Raw genomic sequence first — 21,833 nt, forward strand, 5'->3', positions numbered from 1 at the left:
CTGTGCTTCCTCAGGGAGTGAAGCTGGCTGGTATGGGGCAGGGATCCTCCATTGGATGGAAAAGTCCCCAGACTCGAAACAAGGTGTCTCATGGGATAATATCAATGCCAACTCCGATGGAGAATTTTGACACAAGGGTGAGCACAGTGTCTGTGGGAAGCTGCTGTGAGCCTTCGAATGGCCTCATTCCCAATCGGAGTTTGCTCTCATCGGTTGGGAGCGCGAGCCAAAGATATTCTGATGCTGCAGCTCAAAGTCTATGCCCTGGAGGGAAAAGACCACAGTCTGGGAATGCACTGCATCAAGGGTATCCTTCAAAGCAAGTCTGCACAAAGGATCTGGACTTGGGAACAAATCTAATGACTGTGGCTACCCCCAATAAAACATTGAGTAACCACAGCATTGCTGCCATTCCATGCGTGAATCCCATAGGAAGAGAAATCCCAAACAGTCCCGGCTTGAAACAGGTACGTCCTGCTAAATGAATGAATGAATGAATGAGCTTTATTGCTTCTGATCTATCTAGAGATTTAAATTGAGTAATCTTCAGTGTAAACGGGGTAATATCAGAGCAGCTATGAGACCCCAGAAATGGGTAATTATGGGAAGGTTGGATGGTGGGCCCCAGCTCTCTCATTTTGTCAAAGTTGCTGTCTTGGTGGAGGATGGTACTGTGAAGGAGCAGAATTCACCCTTTGCTCTGAATAGCAGCTACAGCAAACTATATATGACCGTAAGACATTAAAACGTGAAACTTGTTTGGTAATCACAGTCAATTCTGAATGAAAATGAACTGCATTGTGCGCCATCCAGCTGGGAGTGTGATGCTGACCTTGCGAGAGCCATCAGATGGGAATTTAAACTATGCTGTGGTTATTTATTTCCCCTAACACTGATGTTTCACCACACTGAGCTCCCCATCAATAACCGCACACTCCAAACATTCATCACTTGGCCCGGCTATACTCGACTGATCACAGTCTATGTTTCCTGGCCCACTCCAAGTGAATCATTCACCCTGTTATCTACCTGTACAAAGAGTGAATATTTTTTATTTCAAAACTATACTTGATCCATAAAAAATATTTTAATATATAGTACAAATGCAGTTTGGTTCTGTCAGATAATGTATGGAGGAAACAAGCAAACATTGGAGGTTAACACTATCCAAACATTCAATAAGTCCCAAGTCAAGGAGAGTGGCGCTGGAAAAGCACAGCAGGTCCAGCAGCATCCGAGGAACAGGACCATCAATGTTTTGGGCAAAAGTTCTTCATCACGAATGTGGGGGTGGGGTTGGGGTGCAGGAAGGCGATAGTATATGCAGGTGGGGTGGGGGGGTGATGGTGATAGATTGGTGGGAAGGGTGGAGCAGATAGGTGGAGAGAAATATGAGGGTGGGGGGAAGGTAGCTGGGAAGGCGATAGGTATATGCAGGTGGGAGGCGGTGATGGTGATAGGTTGGTGGGGAGGGTGGAGCAGATGGGTGGGAAGGAAGATGGACAGATCAAGAGGGCAGTGCCAAGTTGGAGGATTGGATCTGGGATGAGGTGGGGGGAGGGGGAGATGAGGAAACCAGTGAAGTCAAAGTTGATGTGACCTCCATCTCTGTAATGTTGCTTGCCAGGCCAGCTTGCACTCCTTGTGCCTGTTGTTGACTCCACATTGGAGGATTCCAATCCATTGCAGTGTGACCCACTGTAAAGCATAATTCAGCCCAACCAAAGCATCACTGTCATACTCACTAGGTCCTGGGCAAGCTTCTCAATCGCCATTGGTTCCATTTTAAAATGATTGCTCTTATTTACACATTGAAATGTAAACATACCTTCAAGCCTTGGCTAGATCCTGTTCTATAATGTCTCTGAGCTGCAGCTCACCAATGTCCTCTGTTCCTCTATTCCCTTGTGTGGTCTTCCCAATTCCCCATCGTTAATGGGGGACGCAGTCAGCCATCAGGTTGGCGTCTGTCCCTGACCATGCCACTCAATCTCACACCTGCTCTTTTTAAGATCTTCCTTTAAAACTAGCCCAGTGACATTATCAGCACACCACCATCTCCCCCAGTCTATATTAATAGGGGGGTTTCTCAAATTTTTACTCACATTGACTAAATGAATCCATTCTCTCATATATGCCCATTGGCTTAGTGGTTAGCACTGCTGCCTCACAGTGCCAGGGACCTGGGATTGATTCCACCCTCAAGCAACTGTCCGTGTGGAGTTTGCACATTCTTCCCCTATCTGTGTAGGTTTACTCCAGGTGCTTGGGTACCCTCCCACAGTATAAAGATGTGCAGGTTAGGGGGGTGAGCCATGCTAACTTGTTCAGTGTGCAGGCTAAGTGGATTAGCCATGGGAATTGTAGGATTAAAGGGAATAATGTTGGGTGGGATGCTCTTCAGAGAGTTGGTGTGGACTCGAAGGGCTGAATGGCCTGCTTCCACACAGTAAGGATTCTATATCAATCCATTTCTTATTCATGATAAAATGTAGAAATGCTCTTTCCTCATAGCTCCTGCTTGCTTTATGTTGTCTGTAGACACGCTAAGAAACATTTTGAGATCTCCTGAATTTGTGAAAGGTGCAATATAAATGGAAATTGCGCTTACACTGAAAAGCAGTTTTTAGTAAAAGCAAATGGTATTGGTGATCTTGGCTGAAAATGTGTTGCTGGTTAAAGCGCAGCAGGTCAGGCAGCATCCAAGGAGCAGGAAATTCGACGTTTCGGGCTTAAGCCCTTCATCAGCACTTCCTTGGATGCTGCCTGACCTGCTGCGCTTTAACCAGCAACACATTTTCAGCTCTGATCTCCAGCATCTGCAGACCTCACTTTTTACTACTTGGTGATCTTGGACCATCACAGGAGCAAGTGACAAAATCAAAATGCTGGAAATAAAAACAAAGTGCTGGAGAAACTCGGCAGGTCCAGCAGCATTTGCTGAGAGGGAAACAGAATTAATGTTTTGAATCTGATATGATGCTTCTTCTGAACCAAGAAACCATTGCTTGTTGTGGCCATAAGATATAGGAGCAGAGTTAGGCCATTTGGCCCATCGAGTCTGCTCTATCATTCAAACATGGCTGAACTATTTCTCAGCTGAAAATGTGTTGTTGGAAAAGCGCAGCAGGTCAGGCAGCATCCAAGGAGCAGGAGAATCGACATATCGGGCATGAGCCCTTCATCAGGAAGGGCTCATTCCCGAAACGTCGATTCTCCTGCTCCTTGGATGCTGCCTGACCTGCTGCGCTTTTCCAGCAACACATTTTCAGCTCTGATCTCCAGCATCTGCCGTCCTCACTTTCTCCCTGAAATGTTTCTCAACCTCATTCTCTTGTCTTTACCCTGTAATCCTTAAACCCCTCGGTAATCAAGAACATATCTATCACCGTCTTAAAGACACTTATTGATTTGGCCTTCTGAAGCAGTGAGTTGCACAGATTAACCACCCTCGTGCTGAAAGAATTCTTCCTCATCTCAGTTCTAAAGAGTCATCCCTTCACTCTGAGGATCCTACTAATGGAAGCATTATAGAGTAAGCGAGTCATGGAGATGTACAGCATGGAAACAGACCCTTCGGTCCAATCTGTCCATGCTGGTCAGATATCCCAACCCAATCTATTTTCCCCTCCCCACCCCGCCAACACCTGGCCCATATCCCTCCAAACCCTTCCAATTCATATACCTATCCAGATGTCTTTTAAATGTTGCAATTGTACTAGCCTCCATCACTTCCTCTGGCAGCTCATTCCATACACGTACCACCCTCTGCGTGAAAGAATTGCCCCTTAGGTCTCTTTTATATCTTTCCCCTCTCACCCTAAACTGATGCTCTCTAGTTCTGGACTCCCCGACCCCAGGGAAAAGACTTTGTCTATTTATCCTACTCATGCCCCTCATGACTTTATAAACCCCTATAAGTTCACCCCTCAGCCTCCAATGCTCCAGGGAAACCAGCCCCAGCCAATTCACCCTCTCCCTAGAGCTCAAATCCTCCAATCTTGTCAACAATCCTTGTAAATCTTTTCTGAACCCTTTCAAGTTTCACAACATCCTTCCAAAAGGATCTTCTCCACATCCTCTCTATCCAGACCCCTTGATATTCTGTAAGTGACAATCCGATTCCTCTCACCCTTCTAGACCATAAGTCCATAACACAGGAGCAGAAATTGGGGCCATTCAATTCATTGAGTTTGCTTTGCCAATCAATCATGGCTGAATTTCTCAACTCTATTCTCCCGCTTTCTCCCTGTAACCCTTGATCCCCTTTTACAGTCAAGAGCCTATCTATCTCAATCTGAACTATACTCAATGACCTCCACAACCTTCTGTCGTAGTGAATTGCATAGATTCATCACTCTCTGGCTGAAGGAGTTTGGGTATTTGTTGGATCGTAGATTACTGCCTGATTCTAGATCATTGCAAGCTGTTAGTTCAATGCTTATTTTCAAAATTTGATAACAGGGCATTATTACAAGGCTGCATTCTCACTGAGGGATTCTGTCTACTGTGAGAACAAATCCGAGCATTGTCCAGACCTGGATATTAGATTACAAGCTCAAAGTCATTACTTTCATCCTGCTCCTGAGAGACGCCGGTTGAGGAAAGTTTTATAACATCCCTGGGATCTGTGCTGATTATGTACTGCTGAACTCTTTTTTTTTGTGTGATTGTAAGTGGACAAAATAGAAGGAGTAATGGTGACCTAGTTCTTTCTGAATCACTGGGAATTGAATGCAGAGAGTCACTATGGTTCTAAAAGGTGTATTTTTTTTCCTGTTTGTTTTAACGAAGAGCGTTTTGAGACAGAGGCAGCAGTGGTCTGCTTCAAGTCAATAAAGAAAGTAAGCTTGTGAGACCTTAGAGAACTTTTTTTTAATCTGGAACAATAGAAGTATCCTGAATGGGTGGGGTCAAGCTCCACAGAACCAGGATTTTGAGTTCAGGTTTCCAATCAAGTTAAGTTATCCCAATCCTTTCTTTTGTTTGTATTTTAACCATAAAGTGTTATTTGCTTCAAGCCTTGTAGTTTGACCAATCAAATTGCACCTGGAACACAACACCTGACACGTCTTTTAAAATAAGAAAATGTTTGGGTCTGGGCTATCTCCTCGACAAGTATTGATGAGGTTTGGTCTGGTCTATAACATTAGTTAGTGAAGGTGTGCTGATGAGTAACATGGGAATGAGCTGACATTCAGCTAACATTGTAACACAGGCTCCTCAGGGTTTGGCTACACAGTTGGGTGAGCTTGGCTGGAGCTTTACAGTCCATTCAATGCACCAAGGCAACGGACTACAGACCCAAAAGGAGAGCTGGGAAGCAGTGTTGGCTTTATTCAACGTGTTGTAATTTGGAATGTGCAACTGGAGTGGTAGAAGCAGAGTTGACAGCAGTTTTCAAATGGGAGAGAAAATCTCTGGTTCAGGGAAGAAAGGAGAGTGGTGATGTTTAATTTGTTTAACAAATAGTGCTCTGGAGTAGCCTTTTGGTCCCTCATATCCCTGCTACCCCCTGCAAGAGAACCTCGACTACTACCACCAACCACATTGTCTGCCTAGTCCTAAACATATGATCCAATTTTTGAAATGCTATTCTTTCATGACACGTGGGCATCACTGGGGCAGCATTTGTGTCCGTCCCTAGTTGCCCTTGAGAAGGTGGTGGTGAGCTGCTTTCTTGAATCAATGTAGTTCATGCACTGTAGGTAGACCCACAATGCCCTTAAGGAGGGAATTCCAGGAATTTTACCCTATGACATTGAAGGAACAGTGATATATCTCCAAGTCAGGACAGTGATGACTTGGAGAGGAACTTCTAGTGATGGTGTTCCCATGTTTCAGCTGGTCTTGTTCTTCTTGATGGCAGTGAGCATGAGTTTGGAGCGTGCTATCTGAGGATGCTTGGCAAATTTCTGCAGTGCATTATTAGGCCAATGCTGCACCCTCCTCCGCTGAAGCACAATAGCAGCAGAGTTAGCATTGAGATGTCATGCACAGTATCAAGCTTCTCAAGTGTTGTTGGGGCTGCACCCATCCAGGCAAGTGAGGAATATTCCATCCTACTCTTGACTTGTGCCATGTAGATGGTGGACAGGTTTGGGGGGGGTCAGGCGGTGAGTTACTCGCCTCACAATAACTAACTGCTGACCCAGTTCTCTTGTGAATAATTAGACAGCTCTTTGAAAGACAGCTCGAGATGGGCCTAATGGCCACCTTTTGTGGTGTAGAATTTCATTACATGAGAGTTGTTGATGTTCACAGCTGGAAGGAAAGAAATGGAACAGACCAGTAGAAAACAAACCGTTTAATTCAGCTCCATCAGTTTCTCTTGTAATAACATCTCATGTTCATCAATCGATGCTGATTGGGAAATGTGAGGAGGTCTTAGTGAGGAGGAACAACTACCGATAAAGGTGTCCAGTGTGTATGCATTGTGAAGAAATTGCAGGGTGTTCCATACTCTGGACAAACAATCCTCCCTCTGTCTAAGTCCTCAGTACCAATCTATCTGTCATTCAGCTCCCTGTAGCAGCACCTTGCTGTAGGCTAGTAATTGGAGGTGCAGTGGTAACATGTATTTTTTACATTAACTTCCTGAGGAAGTGGTGGAGGCTGATATAGTTACAACATTTAAAAGACACTTAGGTAAGTACATGATTCCTGATGAAGGGCTCTGGCCTGAAATGTCGAATTTCCTGTTCCTTGGATGCTGCCTAACCTGCTGTGCTTTAACCAGCAACACATTTTCAGCTCTGACCTCCAGCATCTGCAGACCTCACTTTTTACTCAAAGATTTTAACCTACTGCTAATCCTCTTGCAAGGATGCCTTCCTTGAAGAAGCTCTCTTCCTCCCTCTACAAGGATTTCAGTGAGTTTCCTGATGAAGGGCTCTGGCCCGAAACGTCGAATTTCCTGTTCCTTGGATGCTGCCTAACCTGCTGTGCTTTAACCAGCAACACATTTTCAGCTAAGTACATGAATAGGAAAGGTTTGGAGGGTTATAGGCCAGGAGGTATGCAGGTGGGACTAATTTGCTTTGTGATTATGTTGGGCATGGACTGGTTGGACTGAAGGGTCTGTTTCTGTGTGGTATGACTCGAACTCTATATTATAGCTTGGACCTTTGGACAACGATGGTTGAGTCTCCAATGTTTTTCCCTGCCTGCCATTGGTCGACTGTGGAAGAATTTTCAGACCTGTTAGGCTGTGTTCTGAAGGTATCTTCCTTGAACTTCAAGTCCTGGAGTGAGACTTGAACCCAGAGTTTCAGACTCTGAGGCAGGACACTACCTGCTGAGACACAAGCCCTGTACCAGCCCGTTGTGTTAGCTGGATGGTATTTCCTTATTTCCAAACCTCTTTCTGATATTCTCTTGTTTCCAATGAACACGCGGTTGTCTAACAATCTGGTATTAAAATCTGATCACAATGACAGTAGGTCATTCAGCTCCTTGTGCTCCTCCACCATTAAATAAGAGAATGGCTGATCTTATTGTAAACTCAAATACACATTCTGATCCACTCATCATAACCTTTCATTGTCTTGCTTTCCAAGAGTCAACTCTGCCTTTAAAATATTCAAAGATTCAGCTCCACCACTTTTGAGGAAGAGTTCTGAACACACTCAACCCTCTGAGAGAAAATTTCACTCCTATCCATTTCAAATGAACCCTTTATTTTTAATTAGTAATCCCTAGTTCTAGCTTTTCCCATAAGGGGAAACTTCCTTTCTACATCTGTCCTGTCAAGACCCCTCAAGATCTTTGTATTCAAATCAAGTTACTTCTTAATTACTTGCATTCCCTCACAATAAAGGATAGCATTTTATTGGTTTTCTTAATTATTTGCTGCATGTGAATACTAACCTTTTGTGATTCATGAACTAGGATGCCCAGATCCCTCTGCATTTTGGAGCTTTGCAATCTCTCTCTATTTTGGCAATATTCTTTGTTTTCTTCCAATTTCCCATTTTCCCAAATTATATTTCATTTACCCACTCACCTTAACCTATTTATCTTTTTTTTAGGCAACAAAAACAGAAGTTGCTGGAAAAGCTCAGCAGGTCTGGCAGCATCTGTGAAGAGAAAGGAGGTTGACGTTTTATGTCCAGTGACCCTGGAAGGATGCTACCAGACCTGCTGAGCTTTACCAGCAACTTCTGCTTTTATTTCTGATTTACAGCATCCACAGTTCTTTTGGTTTTTATTTAATTTTTTTTTGGAGCCTCCTTATGTCTCCTTCAAAGCTCACTTTCCTTCCTACCTTTATGTTGTCAGCAAATTGTGCAAGGGCACTTTCCATTCCTTTGTCCAAGTCATTTATAAATTGTAAGCAGTTGAGACCTCAGCACTGTTCCCCCTATCATTACGTCTTGCCAACCTGAAAAAGATCCATTGTTGCCTACTGTCTGCTTCCTGTTAGCCATTAATCTTCTAACGATACCAATATGTTACTTGACACCATGGGTGTTGATGTTCTACAATAACGTTTTGATGCAGTACCTTATCAAGTGTTTTGTAGAAATATGTGAGTTCTTCCTGTATTATTTTCAAGTCTGGATTTGTGTATCTATGGTTGCGTTAATTGAAGGCTGTTGTTTCATCTTTGTCATGTATTGTTGGTGAATATTTCAGGTTGCCCAAGGTGAGCTCTATATCTTAATTGAGGGAAAATTGCTCTTGCCATTTGTTCTTTAAAAATCGAATGAAAATTGGGTTTCAAACTGCATGAAAAGATTTGTTTATCAACCACCAGGTTCATTCATAGTATGAGTAATTCAAACACAGCCACAGCATTGTAATGTATCAGTCTTTTATACAATGCTTGTATTTTCACTGCCTTGTTATAGCTCAAAAGTGAAATTGGATAGATACTTTGGTGTATGGAGGAGTGGCATTGGTCTGGATGCTGACAGTTCACTGCTCCTTGAGTCCATTGACTCCATCTTGCTCTCTGTCAAGTAATTCACTCAGTCTCATTCTGATTTTTGTGATTTGATCTATTATCCCACGTACCTAACTACAGTGAAAAGTAAGTATGTAAGTTAGCTCGCTGAGTCGGAAGGTTTGTTTTCAGATGTTTTGTCACCATGACTAGATAACATCATCAGCGAGAGAAGTGCTGGTGGTATGTCCCTCCTCCCTATTTATAGATCTTGGTTTCTTAAAGTGGGTGATGTCATTTCCAGTGGTTTTTTTTCAAAGGAAGGTATACACAACCCACTGTCCCTAGTTTCCATACCTACAGACAAAGAAGGACACCACTTTGACAGGGACAACACACACATCCGAGGAAGGCGAAACAAAGACACGCACGGGAATTCTGAGAGGCATGACATTCTAACCGGAACTCCATCAATAAACACATCGACTTAGATCCTATCTACCTTCCCTTCAAAAAAACGGAAATGACATCACCCACCTGAAGAAACCAAGATCTATAAATAGAGAATGGGACATACCACCAGCACTTCACCGGAGTCTCTCACTGATGATGTTACCTAGTCATAGTGACAAAATGTCTGAAAACAAACCTTCCAGCTCAGTGAGTTAACTTACAGACTTATCATCAACCTGATCTACATATCTTCTCAAAAATTGTTAATAGTGAAAAGTTGTTTTTTTTGTTTTGCAAGCAATACAGGCAGATCATAGCAAACAAGGACGTACAGACCATAGGGTGCTGAGGCAGAGCAAGGCATGCAAGATTACAGCTGCACAGGAGGTGCACAAAGCAAGATTAATGTTATTTGAAGAGAGAGAGAGGTCCATTCAGCAGCCTAATAACAACAGGGGAAAAAGCTGTTCTTGAACCCGTTGGGGGGTGTGTGCGTGTATGTGTGTGTGTGTGTGTGTCTGTGTGTGTGTCTGTGTGTGTCTGTCTGTGTGTGTGTGTGTTCGAGTTTCTGTATCTTCTGCCTGATGGAAGAGAATGGATGAGTGGGAGACCCCTCCCGGGGAGTGGGTGGGGTCTTTGATGTTGGCAGCCTTTCCACGACACCTTACAAGTTTCTTTCTTCTTTCAGTCACTGCCGTGTGGTCATTGACGTCTGTTGGGACTGTCTCATTGGGCTGAATGGTCACTTTCTGTGCTGTACCATTGTGTGATTCTATCTGGCGAATCTGAGAGTTAACAATAGGAATGTGTAGTGATTTCTCAGTGTTTCGAGGTGAAACAAGATGCTGTACGGCGAAAAGTGAGCTGCTTCTCTTCAAGGGTGGGGGAGCAATTTTTCTGCTGGCCGATGCCCTGGGGCAAGTGTCACCTCTGTCCCCGGTCTGAGTATTCCCAGCTGTATGTTGATGTCTTGGTTTGATTAGATTAGATTACTTACATTGTGGAAACAGGCCCTTTGGCCCAACAAGTCCACACCGACCCGCCAAAGCGCAATCCACCCAGACCCATTCCCCTGCATTTACCCCTGCACCTAACACTACGGGCAATTTAGCCAATTCACATTTTTGGACTGTAGGAGGAAACTGGAGCAAACCCATGCAGACATGGGGAGAATGTGCAAACTCCACACAGTCAGTTGCCTGAGGCAGGAATTGAACCCGGGTCTCTGGCGCTGTGAGGCAGCAGTGCTAACCACTGTGCCACCGTGCTGCCCACAGTGACTGTGGCAGTACAACAAGGTAGAATAAAATGACAGTCTCAGTCTTAAGGGCTTACAGGTGGGAAGGAATATAGAAAACTAGGCCCCTTTAGCCTGCTCCACCATTCTAGGTCAAGGCTTATCATCCTCCTCTAAAGCATTTTCCCACATTATCCCCATGCCCCTTTATGTCATTGATATATTAAAATCTATCAGTTTTGAACATAGCAGTCAGGGTGGCACGGCGTCTCAAGTGTTTAGCACTGCTGCCTCACAATGCTGGGAACTCTGGTTCGATTCCAGCCTCGGGCAACTGTCTCTGTGGAGTTTGTGCGTTCTTCTAGTGTCTGCGCGGGTTTCCTCTGGGTGCTCCTGTTACATCTCACGATGTGCAGGTTAGGGTGGATTTGCAATGCTAAATTGTCCATAATGTTTAGGGATGTTTCATTTAGGTGCATTAGTCAGGGGAAGTGCAGAGTAATAGGGTAGGGGAATGGGTCTGGGTGGGTTACTCTTTGGAGGTCAGTGAGGACATGTTGGGCCAAATGGCCTGTTTCCACATTGTAGGGATTCTATGACTTAGTCTCTGCAGCACTCTGCGATGGAGATTTCTAGATAGTTAGTCAAACTTTGAATCATCCAGCACAGAATGAGGCCATTTGGCCCATTGTGTCTGTGTAGGCCCTTTGCTAACTCTCTTCGATTAGTCCCACAACTCTGCTTTATCTCCGTAGCTCAGAAAGGTTTTGTTTCTTTGATATGTAACCAATTCCCTTTCAGTTACTGGTTGATCCACCATCTGTTCACCATGGATAATTCCAGATATTAACACCTCACTGCTTTTACAATAAATTTCTCCTGGCTTTTTTTTTGTCAATTATCTTAAATCTGTGTTTCTAATTAGCGACCCAGCTGGCAGGGTCTTCCTCCATGCTGATTTTATCCAAACTCCTCATGATTTGGAACAGGGACAGTTGAGGGTAAATGTGATCTGACCTAACTCCTACATCCACACTTAGTGGAGAGTGCTTCCTTATAAAGTGTCTTTATGTAACTGAACAGTCTAATGCACTGTCAAAAAGACGCACATTAGATAGAATGGAATGTTTGAGTTATAAGGTGAGGCTGGATAGGCTGGGACATATTTCATGGAGCGTAGGAGGTTGAAGGGTGACATTATAGAGGGTTTTAATATAAAGAGGGGTATTGATAAGGTGAATAATGATTAGATTCCTCATAGTGTGGAAACAGGCCCTTCGGCCCAACCAATCCACACCAATCCTCCGAAGAGTAACCCACTCAGAACCATTTCCTTCCTAACATTAACACTAGTGGGCAAATTAGCACAGCCAATTCACCTGACCTGCACATCTTTGGATTGTGGGAGAAAACTGGAGCACCCGGAGGAAACCCACGCAGGTGTCTTTCTCCCAGGGTGGGGAATTTCAAGACTAGGGGGCGTATTTTTAAGGTGAGAGAAGAAAAAGCTGAAAGGGAGACGGGAGGCAGCCTTTTCACAAAGAGAATGGTTCATGTGTATACTGACAAAATGGTGGGTGCGTGCACAGCTATAATGTTGAAAAGACATTTGGATAAGTATATGAATAAGAAATGTTTGGAGGGATACGGGGCCAAGTACAGGTAGATGGGACTTGTCTAATTTGGGATTCTGGTCAGCATGGACTGGGTGGACCGAAGGGTCTGTTTCCCTGTTGTACGGCTCTATGGCTTATTCTTGCAGCGTTGTATAACTGCTCCCAGTTCATTCTGACTGAGGAACCCATTCTGAAGAAGGGTCCCTGGACCCGAAACATTAACTCTGCTTACTCTATCTATGCATGCTGCCAGACTTGCTGAGTTTTCCCAGCAATTTCTGTTTTTTGTTTCTGATTTCCAGCATCTTGCGGTTCTTTGTGGGATTGTAATCATTTTTGACCCTGCTTATTTTCTGCTCTGTAGCCAGCCTTATTGCATTAGCTCTTGAAGTGCAGAGATCTTCTTCCTGTTCCCAGGTATCACAGTGACTGTCTTCCCAACTTGCCCCCTTCCAATGGTTCATATCCTTCACTCTTCCCAGGCCACTTTCCAGTACAAATGTAGGCCGTTTGGTCCAACTAGTCTGAACTGGTGTTTAAACACCACACGACTCTTTGACCATTACAGATGTTTTGTCCCGGCCTCTCAGACAATCTCACTGTCCCCGTTCCTCCCTCAAACTGACTTAATTTCCTTCTGAGACCACCCATACTAACTGCCTCCATCACTTCCTGTGGTAGTGAGTTGTCGGCCATAAAGTAAAGGAATTTCAGTTGGATTTAATTTATTCGTAACTACATTATGTGTAGGGCCTCTGCTTTCGGATCCTCTGACAAGTGGGAAAAATTCTCTTCCTGTTGGGCCTGTGCAATTTCTCACATCACGTTTAAAGATCTCTATCAGCCGTAGCCTTTTCTGAGGAAAATTCCGTTGATGTTTCAATCTTTCCTGATGACTGTAACCTGATAAATATTTTTGAGCACTTTCCCCAGGGATGCCATGAGTCTCCTTATAGTACAGAGACTAGAACTGTTCATGGTACTCCTGAGAACAACCTGGCCCAATTACTTTGAACAAACCCAAGGAATGCTGGAAAAACTCAGCAGGTCTGACAGCATCTGTGCAGAAAGATAGTTATTGTTTCGAGTCAGGTATGACAGCTTCAGAATAGAACGAACCATTTTCCAACACCTTTTCAGTTCTGAAGAAGAATCGTAGCGTCATACAGCATGGAAACAGACCCTTTGGTCCAACTAGTCCATGTCGACTGTGTTCCCAAACTACACTAATCCCACCTGCTTACTCCTGGTCCATATCCCTTCAAATCTTTCAAATTCACGCATTTATGATTAGATTCTGTACAGTGTGGAAACAGGCCCTTCTGTCCAACAAGTCCACACCGACCCTCCGAAGAGTAACCCACCCAGACCCAATTCCCTCTGACCTGCACATCTTTGAACAGGGGAGGAAACCGGAGCACCCGAAGGAAACCCACGCAGACACTAGGAGAATGTGCAAACTCCACACAGACAGTCCCCCAAGGCTAGAATCGAACCTGGGACCCAGGCACTGTGAGGCAGCATGCTAATCACTGAGCCACTGTGCCACCATGTCCAAATGTCTTTTAAATGTTGTAACTGTACCTGCATCCACCCCTTCCTCTGGCAGTTCACTCCACACACCCTGTGTTTAAAAAAAAAATTGTCCCTCATGTCCTTTTTAAACCTTTCTCCACTCACTTAGAAATACATATCCGACTTGGAATGTTAACTCGGTGTCTCACTCCCCAGATGTTAGTCTTGATGTGGAGGTGCCGGTGTTGGACTTGGCTGTACCAAGTCAAAAATCACACCACACCATGAAGGAGCTGCACTCCGAAAGCTAGTGCTTCCAAATAAATCTGTTGGGCTATTACCTGGTGTTGTGTGATTTTTAACTTTCCACAGATGTTGTCAGACTTGCCGAGTTTCTCCAGCATTCTGTGTTTGTTTCAGATTTTCAGCATCTCCACAGCACTTTGCCATTACTTCATTTAATTTTAAGACTGAGTTACTTGGATCTCTCTTTCCTGAAACATGATTGTACCTTGCATTTATTTTTCCTGAAACATATTTGCAGTTGGAAAGCAGCTGAGTGGATGATCCATTGGGTCCAGTCTCCCTTAAAATTGTTCAATAAAGCTCTGTCTTCAGTGTCCATGTCAGGCATCTCTGTCTACTTTCAGACTAGGCTTACAAGAGATCAGAAGCAGCAGACGGTGAACAAGCACAGAGAGCAAGGCACTGATTTCACTGCTGGCAAACCCAGTACATCAGGACATGAGATGTACAGAGGTGGCCAGACTATTAAGTTGGCAGTGAGCCAGCTTATTAGCTGTAATTGAGGTCTGCGGGAACAAGTCTGAATATTGACTGGTACTTTGCCAACTCATTTATTGGGCTATTATTGAGACTGAACTGAATATGCAGTTAGGAGTATCAGTTTGTGTACATTGCGTGGAACGATGCGTACACACAGGCAAACAGAAGCTGTAATCACCTGAAAGATAGAGAGGTGGAGAGCAATATTGAGATTCTTGCTATGAATTGTTACTGCGGCTGCTGTTGCTCTCTGCAAATGCTTAATGCAGGAGAACTTAATTGGAATGACCATCATTAATGGTCATAATGATCACTATAATGATCAGCAAATGGATCATGTTTATTGGCTAGGAAGAGTCTTGAGACAATGAGAAACAACTGAATACATTAGCTGCTGGGAATAGGCCAGGGAATATTCCCTGTCCTTTGCCACTTTAGTCAGTTCTCCTGAGATCTGTTCTTAAAGTTGTAACTCTCAAAGTGGGAGAACTCACCAAACCAGATACATCTTTCAGAAAGCAGGCAAAAGCTCAAAGGTCCTATGATTTGAAGATTTTGAAATCTGATAATGCTAGAAGGATCAGGAAACCATGACATTGGAACAAGGCGACAAAATAGAGGGAAAGAATGTGTCTTTTTACTTTATGCCTTTTGAAATTGTGTGTTGATATGAGAAAGAACTGTTCTTAAAACCAGTGTTTTGCCAGGATTGATGCATGCTTCGAAAAGCAAGTATCCTGAATCTCATGGCAAGTGTTGTTTAAACATCATCTTGACCGAGTGATAATTGTAGGTTAGGGTGCAGGCAATTTATGGCTGAGGAGTTCTGTATCCAGATAGAGCTTTGTTTAGTAACATGAAGTTGATTGGTCTATGGATTAGTGATCAATGATAAGAGTCTTTTATCTGTTATCTGTTTCTCAGGTACCTGACAATAGTGGGTGAGAACGAGAGATCAGAGGCAGCATATGGTGAATAAGCACAGCAGAGCGAGACATTGATTTAGTTGAGAGAAGCCACCAGGTCTCACCAGCCAGGCACGCTCTCTTCTCTCAGTAAACCACTTTAAATCTGAAGAAAACCACTTTATCTTTCATTTTGCTTTAACCTGTGATGTTGAATTGATAAGCTTTTTGTCACCATTTTAGAATTCTTTTAAAAGTGAACCAGCCACCCTTGGTGTTTTGCAAACTAGCAAAAACATCTGAGGAAGGATGATTGAGAAGCAATGTTCTAACCAGCACAAGAATCATAACAAAATGTTTATAAGGGGAATTGAGTTTTAATTTGTAGTCGTACAGCCATACAGCATGGAAGCAGACACTGTGATCCAACCAATCTGAACCTCCTCCAATCTGAACCTAATCCCAAACTAAACTAGTCCCACCTGCCTGCTCCTGGCCCATATCCCTCCAACCCTTTCCTATTCATCGACTTATGAAAATATCCCTTAAATGTTGTAATTGTACCCACATAACCACTTCCTCTGGCAGTTCATTCCACACATGAACCACGCTCTGTGTAAAAAAAAAAGTTGCCCCTCGTGTCTTTTTAAAATCTCTCTCCTTTTGCATCATAAATGCGCCCCTTAGTCTAGAAATCCCCCATCCTTGGGAAAAGACAACAACCATCTATACCCCTCATTTTTTAACAAACTTCTATAATGTCATTCCTTAACCTCCTATGCTCCAGTGATAAAAGTCCCAGCCTATCCAGCCTTTCTTTATAACTCAAAGGTCCCGTACCCAACAACATCCTGGTAAATCTCTACTGAACCCTCTCCAGCTTATAGGAAGGATATTATTAAGTGGGTGGCCAGAACTGGACATGTGGGTGGCCAGAACTGGACATATGACTGTTTGCCAGTAACTGGAGTTTAATGACTTGTTATCCTTGTTAAGTACCGAAACCTAGTCCATGCTTTGTGTCAACCTGGGGCTGGGTATCAGCTTCATTAGAGAATCATCTGCCATGGTGGGATTTGAACCCATATCCCCAGAACATTACCCTGGGGTTCTGAATTGCTTGTGTAAGTGATATTACCACTGCTGCCAGAAATGTTCAGATGTGTCCTGCCAAAGGTACAGTTATACCAAAGGGCTGGAGTGGGAAAAGCTGCCCAGAAATTCCTCTGCATGTTCTCAGTATTTGTAGACCTGTCACTACCACCTGCACTCCTGTCTGGGAGGACCTGCGTTAGCTGTAGCAAAAGTACAATGTAACATTCGGATCATCAGCGTGTTAGTGTCGGAGCTCCCTAAACCTCCTGGCGAAAGACTGTTTTGAAGTTTCTTAATGTCAGAACCACAACATTCAGTAAAATTCCACGAACGGCAATGAGATCATTTGCAAATAATGAGAGAAAAGTAAAGATTTCATCGTTTGCATTTCTCAAATGTCAAACCCTAGTTACTCAACGAAGGTTTGTATTAAGATGTCGGCAGTCTAATTTATTGTGAGTCTTTGACATAATAGTTGACACAATACTCCTTTCTGATATTTGTACAGTTGGTAAACATTGCTCAGGATTGTTGTTGTGTTTTGAAAGCGTTCATTAACTTTGAATTGTTCTGTAAGTTAATTGGATTCCTGTAAGAAGAGGGTGATGATTATAAACGCTCTCTTTGATCCTCTGAGATACCTCTCAAAATCATCCAAAAACTATTTTGTACACAATACTTTATCTGCCTATTTTGTGTTAGTTAACTGATTTGTAAACTTTGTCAAATATAAGGTGTTTGCTATTTCCTTTATTGGTTAGCGTATTGAGTACAGGAGTTGGGAGGTCATGTTGTGGCTGTACAGGACATTGCTTAGGCCACTGTTGGAATATTGCATGCAATTCTTGGCTCCTTCCTATCGGAAGGATGTTGTGAAACTTGTAGGGTTCAGAAAAGATTTACAAGGATGTTGCCAGGTTTGGAGGATTTATGCAATGGGGAGAGGCTGAATAAGCTGGGGCTGTTTTCCTTGGAGCGTTGGAGGCTGAGGGGTGACCTTTAAAGGTTTATAAAATCATGAGGGGCATGGATAGGATAAACAAATAAAGTCTTTTCCCTGAAGTGGGGGAGTCCAGAGCTCGAGGGCATAGGTTTAGGCTGACAGGGGAAAAATATAAAAGAGACCTAAGGGGCAACTTTTTCACACAGAGGGTGGTACGTGTATGGAATGATCTGCCAGAGGAAGTGGTGGAGGCTGGTACAATTGCAACATTTAAAAGGCATCTGGATGGGTGTATGAATAGGAAGGGTTTGGAGGGATATGGGCCAAGCATTGGTAAATGGGACTGGATTAGATTAGGATATCTGGTCAGCATGGATGAGTTGGACCGAAGGGTCTGTTTCCATGCTGTACATCTCTATGACTCTGACTCTAAACACTGTCCACCTGAAATGAGTGTTAACAATTTGATAAACTGCCGCATTTTACCTTGCTGAGGTCAATTTCACAATGTGCTGTAATAAAACAAAAAACTTTAATGAAACAAAGCGGGTGACTGAGATCATGTACAAAAATCAAAATTGATGGAGAATTTCAGCAGATCTGGCAGCATCTGGGTAGAGAAAACAGAGTTAACATTCTGAGTCCAATGACCTGGACTCCTGTTCTGAAGAAGGGTCACTGGACCCAAAACCCACACTCTGCTTTCTCTCCACAGTTGCTACCTGACCTGCTGAGTTTCTCTAGCATTTCTTGCTTTCATGTATTTCACAATTTGCTGCGGGTTTGTGACATTTTAGGTGAGGTGATTATTGAGGGCAATTTCAGCTTATTCTTTTTTTTAGTTTTACCAATGGCATTTCTGCAAAACCTACATTTAGACTGTATCAGCAGAGTAGGGAAAGCCTGCAAAATAATTGAGAAAGTGCTAGCCTGGATCCAAAGTTGGTTGAGGAACAGAGAGCAGGGTTAAGTATTTTGTGCAGAGGAAAGTATCGTCAATTCTTCATTTCTTAAACTAAGCAAATGAGTTAGACCTCGATATCAAGGATGCATCTTCAAAATTTGCAGATGGCAGAGAACTTGGCAATATTGCTAACTGTGAGGAGGGCAGTGATAAACATCAAGTGGGCTAAGTCTGGGCAGACAAATGGCAGACGAAATTTAAAGCAGAGAACCGTAAAGTTATTCATTGTATTCGAAGGAATGAGGGGAGGAAAGATATAATGAAGAACATAATTCTAAAAGGGCTCTCGTAAACAGATACTTAGAGATGGTTGTGCACAGATCATTGAAACTGCCAGTGTAGGTGGGGAAGGGGGTTAAAGAGGGCTTGTAAGGTTTACAGTCTGAGGCATGGAATGTGAAAGCACAGAAGTTATGATGAATGTTAGAAAATGCTGGAGTATATTCCCAATTCTCGGCACTTCACTTTAGACAGACAGGCTGCAGGAAAGATCCATGTCAGTGCTTTGAAGTTACTTCAGTTCTGAGGAAGGGTCCCTCCACCCGAAACGTTAACTCTGATTTCTCTCCACAGATGCTGCCAGACCTGCTGAGCTTTACCAGCAAGCTGTATTTTTGTTTCAAGTTGCATGCTTTGCTTTGGTGACCGGAATTTAGTTCTTCTTGTCTGTTGTAATGTTCCCATGAAGTGCCTTGGGAATTTCATTTGGACCGTGTTAAAGGTGCTACAAAATGCAAGGAGCTGTTGTTGAGATGAAACTGGTTAAGGTGAAACTGCACGATGCCATACCGTGCCCTTTTGGCTGAAGGGTATAAATCCATTATATTGAATTGGTTTCCGGCTTCTCACAATGGGCTAGATACAACAAACCAACTGGAGAGTTTGCCTGTATTAATGCAGTTTCAGGAAGAAACTCTGAATTCCGCAGTTAAACCGGGGCCCAGACTCTGCCTGTGAAATTTAAAGCAACTGTTTGGTTCAAAAAGTACAGTTTTTTTATTGTTTTATTTTGAAGGTTGAGGCTTGTATGTTGGTCGGAGAACATTCAGAGCGTGCTCAGAGGATTGCGAAAGCCAGACGAGAGTTCTTTTATGGAACGTCGGAGCCACAGATCCCAGAGGATAAAGGTAAACCACAAAATCTATACTGGCATAGACTGGCAAGCTACAAGGAGTATGGCCAGGCCCCAGGAGCAGACCCACGAGGATGTCCTCAGACATGCCTGTTTACATCTGTCGGGCAGGGCTGAAGTAATGTAGGCTCAGGTGTATTGCTACAGTGATGTATTAAGTGGGGAGTTGTGTAGATGGGTGTAGGTAGATATGGAAGGAAAAAACAAATCAGTAAAACTGACAATTTGGAAATCTGTCCCATCTTGTCTGCTTCCAAACAAAAATCCATTATGTCCAATATGCTCTTTTTCAAGCGCAAGTATTTTTTAAACCTGTTTTTTCCCCTCTGAAGTATGCCATAGAGATGTACAGCATGAAAACAGACCTTTCGGTCCAACCCGTCTATGCTGACCAGATATCCCAAACTCATCCAATCCCATTTGCCAGCACTTGGCCCTCTCCCTTAAACCCTTCTTATTCATGTATCCACCCAGGTGCTTGTTAAATGTTGTAACTGGACCAGTCTCCACCACTTCCTCTGGCAGCTCATTCCATACACGTACCACCCTCTGTGTGAAAAAAGTCCTTTTTAAATCTTTGTCCTCTCACCTTAAACCTATGCCCTCTAGCATTGGACACCCCTATCCCGGAGAATACACCTTGGCTATTCACCTTATCCATGTCCCTCATGATTTAAAAAAGTTCTATAAGTCACCCCTCAGCCCCCACTCTAGGGAGAAAAGCCTGTTCAGTCTCAACCTATAACCCTCTGACACTCGCAATATCCCTTTAATCTTTTCTGCACCCTTTCAAGTTTAACAACATTTTTCCTACATGTGTGAAGTATAATTGCTAGCAGAGCCTGAGTGGGAGAAAGTGGGAACTGCAGATGCTGGAGAGTCAGGTTGAAAAGTGTGGCACTGGAAAAAGCACCAGCTGGTCAGGCACCACCTGATGAAGGACTTATGTCCGAGACGTCAACTCTCCTGCTCCTTGGATGCTGCCTGACCGGCTGTGCTTTTCCAGTGCCACACTCCTCAGCACACCCTATGTGGGCTGTATGGCCTACTTTCATACCGTATCTTCTGTGCAATGGAAGGGTTCCTAGGTTGCTCCCCAAGCACTCCCTCCATGGCTATAGCCACATGTAGGGGTGGCAAATTGCTCACTTGCAGTCTTTGAAGGACCTATGTGAATGTGCTTACCGGTTGCTAGACGCTGTAGACTTCTACAAGCGCTGATGTGTTCGAACGATATCCAGTTTGAAGGTGTATCCTCTACAAACTGAAATGAGTTATTTTGGGGTGAGTGCAGTCAGTTCCTGCCCCCTGCACTGAACTTGGTGGTCATTCAGTTCCTAACGATCTGTTGTCTGCTTTGCAGCTGACTCTAAAACCTGGCAGGCCCCAGTGAATCCAGACAACAACACGACCAGGGAGATAGCAGAGAGCAAGTACCAGGGAGCCTCGGCCAATGGATCTCTCGATGCAAAACTGGGCGCGCTCAGTCAAGGCTCCGCCAAGGTCGTTAATGATCTGAAAAGTGCACTTTTGTCAAATGGGACTTCCACTGATTACAAAGCAAGAGACCAACTGCGAGCGATGAAGTACTTGGAGACTGATTTGGATGCTGTGCCTATCAGACACTACCAGGAAACCAACCTCGATGAGGTCATGACAGATTACAATATAACCAGTTCAGACGGGCAAGAGCTTCCTCACCCCATGAATTCAACACTTGATTCTATTCAAATGGACCATCCCGTCCCTTCAAGAGGCTTCGGTCGAGACCAGACCACTGGGAATCATGAGGTGTTCAGGGAAGCTCAATCCAAAGCTGCTGAGGATGATGTGTTCTCTGAGCTGTCCTCTGCTGCTGACGAGAGGTAATCAGTTCTGAATAAGCGACGGCCAGATCAGACGGAAAACGTTAACTTTAATTTTCTCGCTCTCCACTGATGCTGCTCGACCTGCTGAGTTTCTCCAGCCTCCTCCGTGTCCCTATCTCCCAACAACAGATGCTTCTGGAGTTAGCAACTGGAATCAGTTTGTACCATGAAACGCAAACAGAAAGTTTGGAAAAAACACAGCAGGTCGAGCAGTATCTGTGGAGAGAAAACAGAGTTGACACTTCAGGTCCAGTGACCCTTCTTCACGACAGCTTTATATCATGGCAGCCTCCTCCCCAGCAGCAACAGAGTGTTAATGTTACCTTAAGGACAACCAGGTAGAGGTTACTGATTGATTAAGTAGCTTGAACACATATAGGGAGAGACTGACTGAGTCTGTGACAAAGTGTTAATGTGCCTGACTCCAATTCA

At 43.8% G+C, this 21,833-nt stretch overlaps 1 protein-coding gene across 1 annotated transcript in view; it reads left to right on the top strand.

Moving 5' to 3' along the window:
* Nucleotides 1-322: 322 nt before the first annotated feature.
* LOC132834920 (PH and SEC7 domain-containing protein 1-like) overlaps nucleotides 323-21,833 on the top strand; it is a 140,635-nt gene continuing 119,124 nt past the window's right edge. The window contains exons 1-3 of the mRNA XM_060854059.1: nucleotides 323-467; nucleotides 19,417-19,528; nucleotides 20,897-21,398. Of these exons, the coding sequence (XP_060710042.1) occupies nucleotides 360-467; nucleotides 19,417-19,528; nucleotides 20,897-21,398 (722 nt within the window). The 5' untranslated portion in view covers nucleotides 323-359. The remainder of the gene's footprint in view (nucleotides 468-19,416; nucleotides 19,529-20,896; nucleotides 21,399-21,833) is intronic.

Source organism: Hemiscyllium ocellatum, chromosome 43 (genome assembly GCF_020745735.1).
Source record: "Hemiscyllium ocellatum isolate sHemOce1 chromosome 43, sHemOce1.pat.X.cur, whole genome shotgun sequence".
NCBI classification, from domain to species: domain Eukaryota; kingdom Metazoa; phylum Chordata; class Chondrichthyes; order Orectolobiformes; family Hemiscylliidae; genus Hemiscyllium; species Hemiscyllium ocellatum.